The sequence below is a fragment of the Nyctibius grandis genome, chromosome 1 (assembly GCF_013368605.1).
Source record: "Nyctibius grandis isolate bNycGra1 chromosome 1, bNycGra1.pri, whole genome shotgun sequence".
NCBI lineage: Eukaryota > Metazoa > Chordata > Aves > Nyctibiiformes > Nyctibiidae > Nyctibius > Nyctibius grandis.
In genome coordinates, this window is record NC_090658.1 from 1,277,097 (window position 1) to 1,294,826 (window position 17,730).

General features: G+C 44.9%; 2 protein-coding genes across 3 annotated transcripts in view; one reads left to right on the forward strand and one right to left on the reverse strand.

Annotated features, from left to right (window-relative positions):
- The window catches only part of ASB3 (ankyrin repeat and SOCS box containing 3), a 28,074-nt gene extending 23,996 nt beyond the window's left edge, over window positions 1–4,078 (reverse strand). The window contains exon 1 of the mRNA XM_068412736.1: window positions 3,496–4,078. The gene's annotated coding sequence lies outside the window, so the exon portion shown is untranslated. The remainder of the gene's footprint in view (window positions 1–3,495) is intronic.
- Window positions 4,079–4,176: 98 nt separating this feature from the next.
- ERLEC1 (endoplasmic reticulum lectin 1) lies at window positions 4,177–17,604 on the forward strand. 2 transcript variants are annotated; one of them, XM_068410300.1, is made up of 14 exons: window positions 4,177–4,347; window positions 4,693–4,797; window positions 5,618–5,698; window positions 6,281–6,358; window positions 6,501–6,564; window positions 8,463–8,503; window positions 10,471–10,694; window positions 12,501–12,630; window positions 13,027–13,188; window positions 13,875–13,934; window positions 14,122–14,246; window positions 14,637–14,714; window positions 14,878–14,953; window positions 15,410–17,604. In XM_068410300.1, exons 1-14 carry the CDS (start codon window positions 4,180–4,182, stop codon window positions 15,479–15,481), a joined length of 1,464 nt encoding a protein of 487 aa, XP_068266401.1. In that variant the 5' UTR covers window positions 4,177–4,179; the 3' UTR covers window positions 15,482–17,604. The 2 variants fall into 2 exon arrangements, with proteins under 2 accessions (XP_068266401.1, XP_068266409.1); XM_068410308.1 differs by having other exon boundaries at window positions 14,637–14,693.
- Window positions 17,605–17,730: the final 126 nt, after the last annotated feature.

Consider the following 17,730-nt stretch of genomic DNA (forward strand, 5'->3'; position numbering starts at 1 on the left):
TAAGTATTGAAAAGAATAGTACCCCCCAGGAAACCCAGCCAACAGCAGCACTTCCTTTCTTGTGCTTACTCCAGATTTAAGCAAGTTGTAGTAAAGTTAAAACCTGTACAATGGCATGTCCACTCTATGCATTTTTACAAATTCTTTCCTCAAAGACTTATCCCTGTTCCTTAAAACAGGGCAGGGAATACTTACACTCACTCATGACCCAAAAACATCAGTGATGATTCCCTCTTTAAAACTCTTATTTAAGCACTGTGTTGAGGCATTGTGATTATGTATGGCTCTACATTTTGTATCTTTAATTATATTCAGGACATTGTTGGTTCGTTTGCTTTCCAGATTCATAAAACTTGCAATAATATCTGTAATGATACATTCCAGTTCGTGCATACAACTTCAGTACAATAAAAATGCGTCACATTTACTAATGGTGTTGGAGAAAGAAATTGCCAGAAATGTTATGTTGATTTAAAGTGTATCCATATTAGGATGGACATCGATGCGTGTCTTAATTGCATCTTGTTACAAAATGCTGTTAGATCTAATGATGAAAAACAACATACAAGAGCTAGCTACTATTACACAGTCTTAAACTGTGTCGACATTAGGAATTCATTAAAGCACTAGAAATACACGTTGGTTCATGCCATATGGGATCTGAGCCACAACTCTGCCTACAGCTTCCAGCACCAACAGAAGCCCAGTATGCTTTCAGGTCTGTTACTCACCACAAACAAAATTAGCATACACTTTTTATATGCCATATATGCTTGATTTTTTTTCTTTCCTACTGGTTAGAACTAAATGTAAATTTGTGACAAATTATAGAGATTTTTAGGTATGGTTTCATTATACAACCACACACACTAAGCTACCTCAACTTGTTTCCAAACAGCGTTTGAGGAAACACTAGTCATCTGTGTTGTCAGTTTAACCCCTGGGATCCACACACCCAAATCACCGAGCAGTCAGTAGGCACCTCTGCCCTTCCACGCATGAAGGAAGCAGTAGTACGTAACGATAGTCTTCCCTGGTGTGACTGCACAATAAAATTTCTAAGGCCTTTTGTAGGAAAAGGAACTTGCCCAGCAGTTGGTCAAGTTACACCCTCCCTATGATGCCAAAAGGGATTATCTTTGAGCAGTACCTACGCTGATATATCTGTAAATTATTTTGGTATCTCCCAAATAAATGTCCTATATTAACTTAAGTTACAAGAAAAAAATGTAAGGTTTGTACAAAGACTGTTTGATTTGATTGTGCTATTATGTGAACTAAAATAAAACAGCAGAGACTAAAAAATAGCTTATGTAATATCTGATATTCCTTAGTATGATCAATTAACCATTTGATAGCAAGTCATTAAACATGCAATCATCTTCTGTGAATATATGAATCTGTAACCTGAATATGCAACATTTTACGTGTTTTTTTTGGTCTAGCTTTTGGTAATAAGCACACTTCATACCCACTTTGACTGCCACTGACAAAATTAATGTCATCTGACTCAACCATAAAACTTCTGTAGACAGATTTGCATTTCTTAACCCAGGAAAACTCATGGACAAGGGAAATCAAAACATTCTGTAATTACCAGATTCTTTGTAGGATCCCCAATAATAATTTCTGTCTTTCCTCCTTCAAGTTTAGAGGGTCACAGGTCTTTTCAAAACAAAACACAGCTACCTGTCATGCCCTCACTACACAGAGAGGAATTGTTAATGATTTCCTTTTGTGTCACTACAACTTTATCCTCACTTTCATGCTCTCAAATGTCATTTTCACGAGGGTACATAAAGACCAGACTCCTCCTAGAGTCTGATTTCCAGAAACGAAAATTTGATGAAAAACCTTCACAAAGATCATTAAAGTGCAGTTTAGTTGCACAGAAGAATGCAACGTTTGGTAATTCTTGATATCACTTTAACACATTCAGTAAAACAATTTTCACCACAAATGCAAGAATAACATTGTGTCATACTGCAGTTCTTTGATAATTGAAGAAAAAAAAAACAGAAAACATAGTCTTAACAGAAGCTCTACTAGGCTGAACATTTCAGGCAGTTTTGCTAAGAAGCATAAGAAAAAAAGATACTTGTTTGCTCAAGATATCATGGATAACTTACCCCCCACAAGCAGAAAAAAAAAAAACATTTTGAACACCACTTACCCTTAAAAGCTAAAGCAACAGAGTTACAAAATTGATTGCAGCATCCCCCATCAGTATGATATCACTACTTTATATCGTTATTTCCTGAAGTTCATCATGCCACCAGTTTTAACCCCTGTTTGTATCCCTTCCCATCCCTTTCTGGTATGCATCTGGATACAGGCTTTGCTCAAACTAAGGAGATGAGGACGTTGAAAAAACACAATACTACAGCTCCCCCATCAGATCCATTTCTGAATGTCTGCTCTGTGTAACAAAACCGGGTCTTACGAGGTGATTTTCCACTCCGGCTGGTGGAGGGGATGCACACAGACCTCAGGGCAGCAAGCCCGCAGCAGGGCCCTGTATCTTCTACCATGCAAGCACATAATTGTTGCAAGATTAGAAAGAGACTGTTTTTCAAATAATTCTTCTTCTCCAACAGTTTTCTGCAAAAGCTGCTCATTGACTACACACATTATCAACTACAGTACAGCCCAAATTATTCCAACTTCATACTCCCTAAGTATTCTTACATTCATTTCCTTGCTCCTCTGCCTTTTTAATTAAAGCAGCTTCCCTGAAGCTGTTCTCCTCCTTTACCTCAAACAAATGTCTTGCCTGCATCTTTCTGGCCTTTTGCAACTTGTATCTCTTCCCTGGAGGTATTCATTTTCCTGGCACTTTCCTCTCATGGTGCACGTACTTCAACTGGAAGAAGAATTCTTCTCCCAGCACAGCTATATCTGCTTTGGCACCAGGTTAACAGGGAAAAAAAATTACAATCTTAAACAAGAAAATTACGGTAGCAAAGCACAACAGTATTGATTAGACCTGAGGCAGCCATTTAGTAAAGTTTTAAGCTATCTCACCGATATTATTACAAACCATTTACTCAGACTCAGCCAGTTTTGCCCAGTGTAAATGCAAAGTGCACACACACATCACTGCTGGCAAAACAGTGATGAAGGACGGCCTGAAACAAAACATCTTACCCCAAACCACCTGAACTGAGGAGGCATCATCCAGGGTTATCTTTCTCCATAACCACCAGGATTTTTCCTGGTATCACCTGCTTCCTCTGCCTTGACATACTTCTCTCACTAAACATTTCAGTACCCACTGAAATTAGGGGTCATTAGGGTTTATTAAGAATCATTATGTGTTACCAAAACATTACCATCAGCCCACCTGCAAAGCAGGCAGCAAACTGCCCCACTTCTCTCCTTCCTCCAGAGTCTCCACTTCATTCCAGCTGTATCTCATTTAAAGCTCAGTCTTAATTGGAGGTAAAAGCAAGCGCTTACAGTTTATTTACTGCAATATTAAAGGCTGTTACTTACTTTTTTGTGTCTTCCAGCGTTATTCTACGCCATAGAAGTCTTACTGGCACTACTGTATCCGTAAAAACTTGTGAAAAAAGTTTAAAAAAGAGGAAAACACAACACGACCGAGGCACAGGGGTACGTCAGTGCTCCCGCTGACGCAGAAACCCCCCCGGTGACCACCGTTACACCGGGACGGGGCCCTGCCGAGCCCTCCGGGGCAAGGCCTCTCTTGGGGCGGGGGGCCGCAGGAGAAGCAGGAGCCACCGAGGAGCTCGTCCTCGCCAGCACCTGGCAGGTAATAACCAGAAAACAGGAACAACGCGGCAGAGGAGGGTAGTTGTGCGAGAAGCCTGCACGAGGGGCGCGTTTAAACCGGTCACAGAACTATCGCGACTGCAGCCGTTACCCTCTGAGAGGCTCCTCAGCCAACGGACCGCACCGGCGGGGCGGCGGGTCCCTTCCAGCGCTCCCCGGCTGCAGCACGGCCATTAACGAACCCCGCGACCCCTCAGTTGCGGGGCAGGACGGGGGTTTCCACGCAGAAGCGGCGGCTCCTCGCTCGCCGCTCGCTCCCGCCCTCACCGGCCGCCTCCCGCCGCTGGCTGCCCCGGATGTTGATGCGCGCGGCCCCGCCCCGCCGGAAGCAGACGTGGCGGCGGCGCTGCCCGCCCGCCCTCCCCCGCGCCGCCGCCGGCCGGCATGAGGGGGTGCCGGCACCGGGCGCCCGCCCCGGCCCCCGCCGCGCCGCGGGCGCTGCTCTGCGGCCTCCTGGCAGCCGTAGCGGTGGCGGAGGGAGGCCGCGCTCTGCCTCAGCTCAGCGACGACATCCCCTTCAGGGTGAATTGGCCCGGCACCGAGTTCAGCCTGGTCGGTACCGGGGCGGGGGGGTGTGTGTGTGGGGGGGGATCTCTCCCTCCTTCTTCAGAGACCCCCTCAGTTAAGGGGCTGGGCGGTGACAGCTGTCAGGAGGCGCCCCCCCCTCAGGGCGGGCGGGAAGTGGGGCCGGAGCCCCCCTCAGGGCGGGCGGGAGTCGGGGCCTGACCCCCCCCCCTCACGGCGGCTCTTGGGGCCGGAGCCTTCCCCTCAGCCCGAGGAAATACTCTGGAGCACCTGCCCTAACTGTACCCCTTATAAATTCAGGAATAGTTCTAACAAGTAGCCTTAAAAAAATCCACCTGACTAATCCAGAGGTTGGCTGGTTTTTTTTTTTAGCCTACAACTGGTGTCCTGTACAAAGAGGATAACTACGTTATAATGACCACTGTGGATAAAGAAAAATATAAATGTATCCTTCCACTGATAGCAAGTGGCAATGAGGTAAGTTCAGTTTTTTTCAAAATAAAGACTACTTTTTTTTTCCTGTAAAGCGAAAATCATCTGGACAATGCTTCACAATTTCAGAGTTTATAGTAGATCCCTTCACGTTGTATTACATACCAGCTCTATAATAAGTGGGGCCAGTCTGATCAATCTTGAGGTCCTTGTTTGGCAACAAACGATTGCTTTAACGTTGTTTATTGCTAGATCTACCACTGATGGGGAAATACTTGTATTTTAAGCAATGTTGTCAAATTCTAGCCAGTAAACAACTATAAAGTTGTTAATACTGCTGCATCTGAACATACTATCCCAGTAGTGCTTCTGCCACCACTAATATCAGCTTTATTCCCTGTCATTTGTTCCTCCATTGGAAATCTGAATGCACAACATGGAGTTTAAATAAAAATCCCTTTTTTTCAAATTATGTCAAAGCTGGGTGATGTTCCAATTGTACTGCGTCTGTACAGCATCAGCATTGACTGACAAGTGAAAGGATTGTTGATGCTGTTTTTCTATTCACACCCCGAGCTGCTGCTCTAGGCATGAGCAAGTTGAGGGCTCCTACTCTTTTGCCACGTGTGTATTTTTAAAATCACAAAACTCTTCTGTTTTGACTACTTTATTTCTGACTTTTGTTTGCCCCTTCTTACTAAACTAAATTATCTTCTGATCACCACGCAGTTCCTTCAGGGCAGGCGTTAATGAGGTTTTGTATCTTTTAATTTTCAGTAAGATTTTTTTTTAAACTATTGCAAATTAATATTAACTAACCAAAATGGCTTTTATTTTAATGTAATTAAATGTCCTTCTATTCTAGGAAGAAGAAAAGGACTATAAAGGTCCTACTCCAGGAGAATTGCTGGAGCCTCTTTTCAAGCAAAGTAGCTGTTCATATAGAGTATGTGACTTCCATGTTGATAATTTAAATGCTAATTAAAAGTTTATAATCCTGTCCGCTTTAAGGTTGAGTGTAGTAAACTGTATAAATGTGTCTCACGCTTCAGGTTCTAATTCAGTCCAAAATAAGTTCTCTACAAATTTATGGCTATATCTTAATATTGCTGATAAAATTCTGTCTCAGGATTCAAGTAAATTGGGTAGCTATAGTAGCAATTAAAAAAAATGTGGATTTAAAATATTTATTTCTAGGAGTCAAGCCATAATGTGTGACAGGCTAACAAAAAGCATTTCTCAGAAAGCACTAGAAGACCAAACCAGACATACTTCTAGATGTTCTCAAAGTTTTCAGCTGTCATCCCAATTCAAAGACTCATGTCTTACATTACCAGAACAAGCCTAATACCAAACAAGCTGCTACTGAGAACCAAAATTCTCGGGGAACACTGAGACCATTCACTGTGCTATTGTTTTTGAGGGTGCACAAGCCCACCTCCTTGGGCAAAAGCCAAAACTTTGGGGGAATTTCTTTTTTTTTCTTAATGTATCTAAACAGATTTTTTTTTTTTAATTATTTTTAAAGATTGAATCTTACTGGACTTATGAGGTCTGCCACGGAAAACACATCCGTCAATATCACGAGGAGAAGGAAACGGGACAGGTAGGCTGCTTGGGATTTAGTCTCACCCCCCTTTTCTACTGGTGTGTACATGGTAACTCCTCCAGGAGACTTGAATTCCCATATGCTTGAAAAAGTATGGAAAATGGTCACTGAAATTTGTTTTAACTTCTTTTGGTTGTAGAAAATTAACATCCAAGAATACTATCTGGGGAGTATGGTGATGAAGAACCCATTATCAGAAGCAGGTTTGTCTTAGATTATTTTATTTTGCTGATGCTAATTTGTGTTCTAATTATTGCTGTCTGAGGAATATGCTGTAGAAAACTGATTCCTGGTGCAACAGAATAGAATTTTGTAGATTACTTCTTTCTTACAAGATGCATTGTTTACAATGAATTCCTTTTCAGCACCTTACATTACATCCCTCCTGCCAATTTTGCTGTGCTAATTGAGTAACTAATCTGCCATAATTAATTAGTATCAGGGGAAGAAAATACATAGTATAAGAAACAGAACCAACGTATGCCAGATCAGACCTTAATAATGTAGCCTGTTGCCACTCTCTTTTTGGGTCAGGAGACGTGTCTTTCAAACTGTGAGCACAGGGCAGAGCATGTAGCACATCTTGGGCTCTGCTGTTCTGTAATAAAAAGCAGCCTGCAAACCCAAACACTTACAGCCTTTGCAGGTAGATTTGATCCTTGGAGCTGTTTGAGAGTCTCTTTTAGGGATCCTGGTGCAGATGTTCAGAAATACTGAAGTGGGACTTTGGTGGAAATTAAGCAGCTGAGCTCCAAACTCAGACAGCTAATTTTCTGACCACTTCAATTTTTTTTTGGCCCTAAATTATTGTAGATGCTGGAAATTCTGTGGTTGTACCTGCCAAAATCTGCTTCCCTGGGTGAGCACTTTGGCAGTATGTTAGTCCAAAGAGCTAAAATAATCCACAGACTAAGTGTTCGTTCGTCAGAGCTGATAGAAACAATAGAAAAAACATATGTTGGCTTTTTTTTTTTTAATTCTAGGCTAGGATGTAAAAGGTGGGCCACCACTTTTCTCTACCTAAAAGTGATTAACTTGACCATCTCAGTCTTGGAGGGAATGTAGTGCTCTTAATCCCATTCCTTTGATTTCCTACCTGCAGCCTTCAGTTAGACATCTTAGTCCTGAAAAGAAACACGGCTTCAGAAGCTGCATTGTTTGGTATTTCTTTCTTAGTGAGTTACAGTGCCTGTTTGTGCTGTCACTGGTCACGTGCAGAGATGCCCAGTTCTCCCTAGATGCTGCTGTACAGAAAACAAAGTGTTTAATTTGAGTTACCAGTTCTTTTGTGGGGCTAGATGCTGAAGTTAGGTGTGATGATACTTCAAGTCATCATATCTGAGTCTTTTTGGATGTTGACCCTCTGTCCTTTCCACTTAGGTGGCAGACTGTATTCTTTCTGTGCTTCCTATACAGCAATTCATGCTACTTCTCTTAAAAAAAAAACAAACCCATAGATGGTTTCTCAAACCATGGAGCTGAATCCACAAGTGTGACACAGTAACCTTGGAACAGCTGACTGGGTGACAGCAGAGTGGCCTTTTGCTCACCTAATTCTGAACAGAGCCCAGGCTGTGTCCTGCAGCAGTTAAGGCTGAGGATAGCTCTCACCTGTGACAACTTGCAACCCCTGTCCCATAACAACTGTTTACTCTCACGATCATTACCATGGCCTGCAGTCTGGCCTCCCTTCTTCCTATGTGTGTGCCCTCTGAGGCTGGCTGGTGGGTGGGCTGAAGTACTTGCCTGTCTACTGTCCCACTCTGAAAAGCATAGCCAGCTGCCCCTCAAAGAACAGCAGCAGTGACCTCCTTCTGCCGTGACTGGCCTTCATGCGGTGCCAGGGCTGGATTTGGCCTGCCCTGCAAACTCAAAATTGTTTTAAGACAATGCTAACTCATATTTTGCTCCGTTTGTTCTGCACCCCAGGTCACTGTTTGTTTCCTTTCTTTCCTCTTTTGCACCTGCAAGTTCATGAAGTTGACCCTTGGCAGTGTATCCACAAAGTCCCAGCAAAACAGACAAACTTCTCTGTATATAATTTCATTTTCTTTGAAGTTCATAGACTTTTATGCTTACCTCATTCTTAATTATTCCCTAGATCAAGAAGAGAAGGAAAACCCAAAAGAGAGTGCAAAAGAGGCAAGTGAAAAACATCTCTTTTAACTTTTGCCGTCAATAGTGGAGGCAATTTATATATCATGAGATTATGCAATTAGTTCCCTGACAAAATGAGCATCAAAAAATGAAACTCTGGTCCCGAGCTACACTCTTCTCACTTTTGATTATCAGTTCCAGCTCAGAAAGCTTATTTAGTCTAGCTGGTCAAATTTCTTGCCCTTCTATTTATTTACGTTAAAGTTACGCTAATCTTAAACTTAAATGAGGTCAATTATATACTCTTCTTCTGTGAAGACAATACACATAACCACAAAGTCACCTTATGCTCTAGTGACATTTTTCCAGCTACATCAGAGATCCCAATTCCCTTATTGACACTTCCATGCATTTTGGGTAGGGAGAAAAGCTTAACAAAATCCTACAGCACAAAATCCCTAAAAGATTTCTTAGCTGACTTGATGACCCAGCCCATAAAACTCTGTGCTTCCCTTTTCCACTAGAGAACTCCTCCATTTGTTTAGGCCCCAAAACTCAGTTTGATTTACTAACTGTGTAGCAAAACAGGAAATACCTGAAGCACGTTGGAGTTTGAAATTAGCAGTAGCAGATTTGACCCGTGGGCAGACACGCACCTACCTTATTTCCAGTTATCCTTCATTGCAACTCTGAAATTAAATTGTTTACGTGTTCTTTGTGATGCACAGCGTGGTGGTTCTGCAGTGGATCTCAGAAAACCCTGATAAGCATTTTGGAGGTAGTTGGGGGAGCAGACCCAAGTCAATGAAATGCATAGGCATAATTTTTCAATTTTCAAGGAAAAAGCAGTTGTTTATTCAGAAAGACAGAAAGGGAAGGTGTTGGTACCCTTTTTGTCAGCTCTTTTGTACACATCCAGGATATATCTTCATTTCCCACCTTTTGACTCAACACTGAAGGATGGAGTGGATGACTGACTGGAAGCCAAGGGGTGCCTGAGCAGTTAAGCTGCTGGCATGTTCATTCTTTAACTTCATGAATGTCTCATCGCTTCATTCATGATGGAACAGTGTTCAGGAGGAGAGAGTCAGTGGCCTGTGACAGGGTGACAGGGTTTGAAAACCAGTGTAGGTGAGATACAGAAGGGTCCCAGGTCCCTGGGTTAGTGTCCTGACCACAGAAGGCACCACCACCTTTTAGCACAGAGCCTGATTTGTTGTGCACTGAAAACCTTTACTAGCTCGAGCAACACAGGTAGACGAAGGTCTAGTTTGTGGGTTCCAGCATGGCTTTTGCACAAAGAGAACTTCTGGTACCCAGAAACTTTAGCTGCTTCCAAGACAGGAGTCAGGAGAGGGACTTTTGGGGGATTTAATTTCTTAAAGTGGAAGCTGGATGAAACATACAAAGGAACAAGTGTGACGAGAGCTTACTTACAGTGTGTACAAAAGTGGGATTTACTTTGTACCTATCATTGACTTTGTTAGCCACGGTAACGGGTGGTGTGGGATTCTCTGGATAAGGAGCAACAAGGGCTGGGGATGCCGAGAGGTGCAGTGTAGGTATTGGGATGACTTTGTAGGGGGGTGTTAGATTCTTCTGGCCTGGCGCTGAAGGGAAGGTGACGTGCCTGGCCAGACCTGAGCTGGGTCTGGCAGAGCTACTCCCATCCCCCTGTCTCCTAGGCTGCAGGGTGAACACGGCTGGCTCGGGGCTCTCCCAAAGCACTGCACCCAGCTGGCAACTGCTCAGAACTGAAACCACAGGCAGCCTGTGCAGCGAAACCAGCTGCTTGTGCAGTCAGAGCTCGTGGGGGTCGGTGCGTCTGTGCAGGGCTGTGCTGGAGGTAATAAACCAGAACCTGCTGGGATGCTGCAGAAACCCCAAGGAACTACCCAGGGGCTGGTTTCAATCCAGTAATGCTGGCTCGGTGCACTGTAATAATATTTTTCATTTCAGCACTGTCGAAGGAGCTTTACTGTGATTCTTAACTTTTACCTTCTTTCACCTAGATACCTACAAAAAATATAGAAGGGCAGATGACCCCCTACTACCCTGTAGAAATGGGGAACGGCACACCTTGTAGCTTGAGACAAAACCTGCCCAGATCCAGCACAGTGATGTACATCTGTCATCCGGAAGCTAAACACGAGATTCTTTCGGTAGCAGAAGTTACAACCTGTGAATATGAAGTGGTGATATTGACACCTCTGTTATGCAGCCATCCTAAATACAGGTACGGTACTCGAATTGTGGCTAACACCAAATTTTCCTCAATGTCCCTGTGTGTATGTGTCTGCATAAGGCATTTATCCAGCTGTGGTTTCTGGTACAGCGCTCTGACACTTGTATGTACTTACTTTGGCAAGTGCAGTTCTGCCAAGTCTTCAGTTTTCATGTTAAATTGCACAATATTTGCATTTTGTAAGTCTCCAGTGATTGATCCCATAGGAGGAGCAGATGGGAAGTGTATAACTTTATTTTCAGTGGGTAAGTTTCTAGCCCTGTCGTTCTGGAGAAACACAAACTAGGGCATTAAGTCTGCAGGCAGATTAAGAAGACCCTGTCTCCTCTTAGTTCATGATTTCAAGGTCTTGGGGGATCATCTTCGTGGTATTCAAAGACTGCAGATTGCAATGGGTATAGACTTCAACTTCTCTAATTTCAGAAAACAAAAGTATGGTCTTCAGCCATAACCATAACACTTATTTTAGCTGTACTCCCAACGTAAGGAGCTCCCCTCTGTCTCTGTCCTGCTGTATTGTCTTACCTTCAGCTGTATGAGTCATTTTCATATGAAGAATTCACAATGTCAGTGCTATTTTCCAAAAATCGAGTTTAGGATTCCTTTTCTTCCCCCTCCCTGAATTGTACCATGCCCCTAAGGGACACCCTTAGCCTCAATAGTACAGATTTTTGACATTTTGAGGGGTGTAAACAGAATTGCAAAGCCAATATGACGTACAAATGAAGGGGGAAATAATGGGCAGGAGTTCTGAACTTCCCATGGACACAGATGTCAGAACAAGTGAGTATTTAATTGCTGTTCTGAAATAGGCAACAAAGTCTTAAAATACAAAATCCTCAGTCATGCATTTTATAAAAACACTTGCAGTTAGAGTAAATAAGTTATTGTTAAATATTTAGTATCAATTATAAATGTAGATGGGTTGGGTAATACTATATTATCTGTTGCACTACCGTCTGTTTACTATATGAGTCTTTTAAGCCTCTGTATCAGGAGAAAAATAGAAAGGGCACAGGCAAATTCTGATAAGGATAAATCTTGAGCTGCTGGCTCCTCCCCAGGGGAAGGCAGGGAAGGCTTCCTGGCCACTGGCAGGAAATACTTAAAATAAACACACAAGATCTTTATTCTCCCACTTACGTCATCTCAGTAAATAAAGATGGGTGGAGACAGCAGGCTGGGAACGCTGCACAGGGGCAGCAGAGGTGGTGACAAACCAACCTCGCTTCAACTTGAGTCCACTTGTCCTGTCGTGCTCCTGCAACAGCACCCAGCAGTCCTTCAGCCACCAGCACTTCTCCTCTGCACCCATTATCCTACCCAGTAACACACTTGCATTAACGTAGCAAAAGTGTAGCCATTAGTTCTGGTGGTTGGTCTTATTTGGGCACAGTCTGACTTAAATTGGATGGGGACAGGGAGGAAGGCAGTGAGAAGTAGTATTTGTCTACCATGACTATTAGTCTTAATGTTGTTTAAATAAAACTCAGATAAAACCAGGCTGCTTTGGTACAGGGCTTATTTAATCTGGAGTGCAGTTACTATTTAGGAGCGTTTGCAGATTCTTTTAACTGCAGTGGTGATAAGAAGGGTCAGATTGCATTGCCAGCTGTCCAGCAGCGCTGGCAGCGAGCCTGTGCTGGGCAGAAAGCCTGCTTACGTCAGCTGTAAGCACAGTGGTACAAGTACAAGGGAAAAAATACCTCAGCCCAGCTCGGTTAGAAACTTACGGCAATAAAAAAGCGCGTCTTGACTTCACGGCGTCCTAAGTGATGTGTTGGCTTGTTTGGACAGGTTCAGGGCTTCCCCTGTGAATGACATCTTCTGCCAGTCCCTGCCAGGATCCCCACTTAAACCCCATAACCTGGAACAGCTGGAGAAGCAGCAAGAAATGATGAAGATGCCTTTTAGAAGGGTTAAGGAGGTAGGATTTGTTTAATTGTCAATAGAAAAATATTTATTTCCCGCATTGTAACACATACAACTCCCAGGTCTGTGGAATAAGTTCTCTTACCCAACTTTGTAAGACCATGTGAGTCTTTCAAACAGTCTTTAAGTTTGTTGAAATCATCTGTAACTTACCTTACTTGGAAGGAAAACAAAGTCAGTCAGTTTGGACTACTAAATTAAAACTTTTGTAGCCCACAGTTTACAAACGTGTTAAGTTTTTGATCTTTTCTCCCAGCTATGCTGAAGACTGAAAACAATGACAAAATGCTTTCATACTTTTCCCCGCAGCCTGCTTCACTTAATATTAACTCACTTCTATAAGACTTTGCAAGGGACACACAAAATCTAACTGGGTGCGCTTCAATTCCAGGAAGAAACGCAGTCAGCAAAAGAAGAGAAGTTTTCTTCCATTCACAAGCCTGTCGCTGTCGGAAGCCATCAGCTGTTAACTGTGGGAACAACCCACATCTCCAAACTGACCGACGAGCAGCTGATAAAGGAATTCCTTAGTGGTTCCTACTGTTTCCATGGGGTGAGAAATAAAGCTGGGCCTAAGAAAAGAGCCACTGCTTAACTGCACATACTGGTTTATGGATTTGTTTAGTTTTTCCATGAACTCTGATAGTTGCATTCTTACACACATAAATGCCTTTCCCTGCAGCGGTGTAGGGGAGGTGTATATTATACACCAAAAGCTATGCCAGCAAGGTATCTTTAACCTTCTGTTGAAATTCAGTTTATTTGAGCAGACAGTGAAATGAAAGTAGATCGTGAGAACTGTTCAGTGCTAATTTTGTTAATGGGAACAAAGAAAAAAAATCTGATAAAACTCACTGAGAGAACAGCCAGCAGAGAAAGGGCAGCTGAAGTTTTCCCTGTCTTTGAAAGAGGTAAATATTTCTTTAAAGGATGAATAGGGGTATACAAATAGTTTAAAGAATTTAGTCCTAGGTGGCTTTTCCCAGAGTCTACATAAAACAACGAGATCCTCTTTGCTTAAACTCACCTTGGAATGGATGGAATTCCCTTGCCTGTGTCCGTTAGAGGTTCTCTCTCAATGCAAACCTTGAGTTGACGTCTCTGAATAACAGCATGGAGTTCTCCAGCTGAAATAACCAGAGGTTTAGGGTCTGGAGGGAAAGGGGAGGGTTGTTTTGGGGTGTTCTGTCTGGTTTGGGGCTTTGGTTTTATTTTAACGCTGATTGTGCCTCTCCCTAGGGTGTCGGGTGGTGGAAGTATGAATTCTGCTATGGCAAATACGTTCATCAGTATCACGAGGTGTGTTTAAATAGTGTCTGTTCTGTCACTAGAGGGGTCGGGGGAGAGGGTTAGAGAATCTGCCTCTGGTTTGGGGGTAAAAAACAAGCTTCCTGTTCTTGGCTGAGCAACATTTTGGGTTTAAGTAAAATACCCTCCCTGCTAATCAGATAACACGAGGTGTAATTACCAGCTTTTCCTTTTTTAGGATAAGGAAAGTGGCAAGACGTCCGTGGTTGTGGGCACCTGGAGCAAGGAGGAGCACATTGAGTGGTCCAGGAAGAACGCTGCTAGGACCTACTACCTTCGGGAGGACGGCACGCAGACAGTGAGGTACGGTTACGGTCGCCATCGTCACTCCTCCGGGTCTCTCTTCCTCACTTGGTCTTGTACTTGAGATGGAGAAAGAAACGCCAGGGCCCACTTTGCAGTGCAGGAATGTGCAGTTTACAACTAGATACAATAAACTGCCAAGAGCAGGGTGTAGAGATATTTTTTTTTCCCCTAATCAACACGCACCATCAGAAAAGGTGATTCAACACTTTGGATATGATGCGGAGAAAGGTCGTCCAAGAGTGAACAACTCTCTGTAGTAACTAAAACACAGCACATTCCTACTTGGGTTTGTGTATTGGAGTTAAACATGTGAAGAATGATGAGATACTGTGTGCTTAAGGATTGTGTAGCATCTCCAGACTTCTTCATTCCCATCTTTTGTGGCAGGATGGTGTCTCATTTCTATGGAAATGGAGATGTTTGCGACCTAACAGACAAGCCAAGGCAGGTGACCGTGAAATTGAAGTAAGTTAACTTTGAGTGAACTGGTCTTTTGTGTCTCTGCTTCCCGTGTCAGAGGGGAAAGCCTCAGTGACTGGTAAAAACGCTCTAGCCACTGAGGAAAGAGATGGTTTAGTTTTGTGCTCACTACATGCTAAACACTGCAAAATTTCTCTTCCATTTCCAGATGTAAAGAATCTGATTCCCCTCACGCCGTGACCATCTACATGTTAGAGCCTCATTCTTGCCAATACATCCTCGGGGTACGTACAGACATACCTGAATTCACTAAGACCAGGGGCCACCTAGTAGGAGACGGCTCCAGGTGCACGTTTAAATGGTTAAAATAGCCCCTTCCTCCCAGCTACTCGTCACCAAAGACCCCTGTGGTGTACATCAGCCCATAGCTGTAGCTGCTGGCCACGTACGGCTTTTTGTTCAACTGCCTTTGCTCAATTCCCTCAAGCTTCGCCAGGGGAGGTTCAGGTTGGACATGAGGAAGCATTTCTTCTCAGCAAGGGTCATTAGCCATTGGAAGGGGCTGCCCAGGGAGGTGGTGGAGTCACCATCTCTGGAGGGGTTTAAGAAAAGCCTGGACATGGCACTTAGTGCCCTGGTCTAGTTGCCATGGTGGTGTCAGGGCAACGGTTGGACTTGGTAAGTCCAGAGGGCTCTTCCAACCTCATTGATTCTGTGATTTTTGATCTCTTGGGTTCAAGGTGGAGTCTCCTGTCATCTGCAAAATCCTGGACACGGCCGATGAACACGGGCTCCTGTCAGTGCCCAGCTGAAGCCCCGTGCCACCCCCGAAGAAGCCATACCTGCCAGCCGCCCGCTGGCGCGGTCCACACCTGGGCGAGGCAGAGAGCAGCCTCCAGCCCGCCGACCTCACCAGCGCAGCTCTGTGAGATGAGGGACTCGTGAGCCACTTTGTGTATAACTATGTGTATATAAGAGGTTATCGACGAACTTTTAATGATTAAAATCTTGTCTTGCACTTCCTCTTTGACTTGCGTGTGAAACGGCCTACAATTGTCATCATCGTTAAGGTATAAATGATATAAATTACCGACTTCAAAAAGGCAAAGTAAACAAGGTCCAGCTTCAAGTGAGGAGTTCACCTGCCACCAGGACGAAGAAGTGAAGCCACCACTTGTTGCTGAGGAGCCGTCAGCAGCCGCTGCACCACTACCGCGCTCTACTGCCATCACCTACCTTGGCCAGACACAAACGGTGCCTCAGTCTGAGTGCTTGGAACTGAACAACAGCACAGTCCTGCCTCCCCTTCCCTCTCCTGCCTTCAGCTGTAAGTTCTTCCCCACCTGGGCTGCTTTCCATCTGTTTCCTCGTAGCACCCCTACCTCGCAGATAAGATTTTTGGTGCAGGCAGATGAAGTTGTAGTTCAGTCCCACCACAGAGCGCGTGAGAGCGTCGTGCGAGGGCTGCGAGGATGCGTGGGGGGAAAGGGGACAAGCCAGGCAGGGTGTTGGTCCCCTCTGTAAGCCCACCACGGTTCCTCTTTCCTAAAGCCCTTGTGCAAGGTGGAGGGATTTCCTCACCGCCGGCAGACGGAAATCCGCCAACCCCTTGGCATATGACTGGCTGAGTGCTGCCCCAAAGACCACGTTGTGCTGCCGGCCTGTTGCAATGTGAGAACCCCTTGTAGTGTCTCAGAGAGCAGAACACCAAACCAGCAGCAGCAGGATGATACAGCGTTTGAATTCCAAGTCATTGTTCCTGATGGCCCCAGGTTTGATGTGGACGTATGTGCCCCACTGCAGAACAGACACGCAGCGTTGGTGGGGACGGCGTCAGGCTTCCTCAGCGTCCTTCGGGCAACGTCATGGTGAAGGGAAGAGAAACCACAGCAGACTAAACCCCCCAGTTGTGGTAATCAGAGCAGAGGAAGAGATAAGAATAGCTGTTTTGGAGACTGGAGAATTCCCCTTCCCTGCGCAGGAGGGAAGTCCACGGCGCAGTGGGGACACACAACCCCTTTGACGAAGCAGCCACAGCACCTCGCTGTGCTACTGATGCCACCTCCTGCCCTCGCATGAGCAAACCACGCTGTTGCCAAACGCAGGAAGCCTGTGCTCAGTTCTCCATCCTCCTCAGCCCCAACTTCCCCTTGCACGGGAAGCAACACGCTCACGTATGTTCCTACGCTGTGTCCCCACGAGCACACGGATCCACACAGATAAAGAACACGCGCTTTTCTCTTCCGCCCTCTCCCATCGCTCCCCGACCAGCAGCTGATTTGGGAGAGAACCACCGAGGCGGGGGTGAGGGAAGCAGGAAAGATACACACAAGAGTAACTTGCTCCTTCAACCCTCTCCCAGACAAGCCCTGGGGTGCGGGAACCTGTCAGTACCAAAATGGGGGAAAACCAGGTCTCTTCTGGTATGCGGAAAGCACGAAGCGGAGCGGGGGGGCTGCAGGTTTCTGCGCTGCTCTGCTGAGATTTACGCCCGAGATACTCTGCAGGTTTGCTTCTCGGCCCAAGAGGTAGAGTTGTTTCCACACACATTTAAGAATCAGCGACGTGGAAAATAACGTGAAAGGCAGACAGCAAATGTGCAGCAATGGCACTGATATCATCTGCAATTAGTCAAGGGGAATTACATCAAAGCAAAGTAGGTCTGGGAAAGTGAAACGTGCCACTTAGATATTTACTCCTATGAGAAAAGTTCAAAGAACGAGCTGGTGTAAGTCCCAAAGCGCAGGGTTTATCCACACAGAAAGAACCAACACCAGTAACAAGCACTTAACAACCCCCCAACCCACTGGCACAGGCTCCAGCCTCACCCGTGGGCTCCTCCTGCACAGCCCAAGGCGGTGCCAGGCCGGCAGCGCTCGCTCCTCGCCGAGGCCTGACCGAGCACCAGGAAATTAAACCAGAATTTCCTAGAGAAGACGTGAGTCATGTCATTATTGCTGTGTCTTTATTTGCATTTCCACTCAAAGACACTGCTCGAATGTAGCAGCCATGAGATTTCAGACAACGGGGCTTAATCCTAGAGCTCATTTTTGGTTGTCAT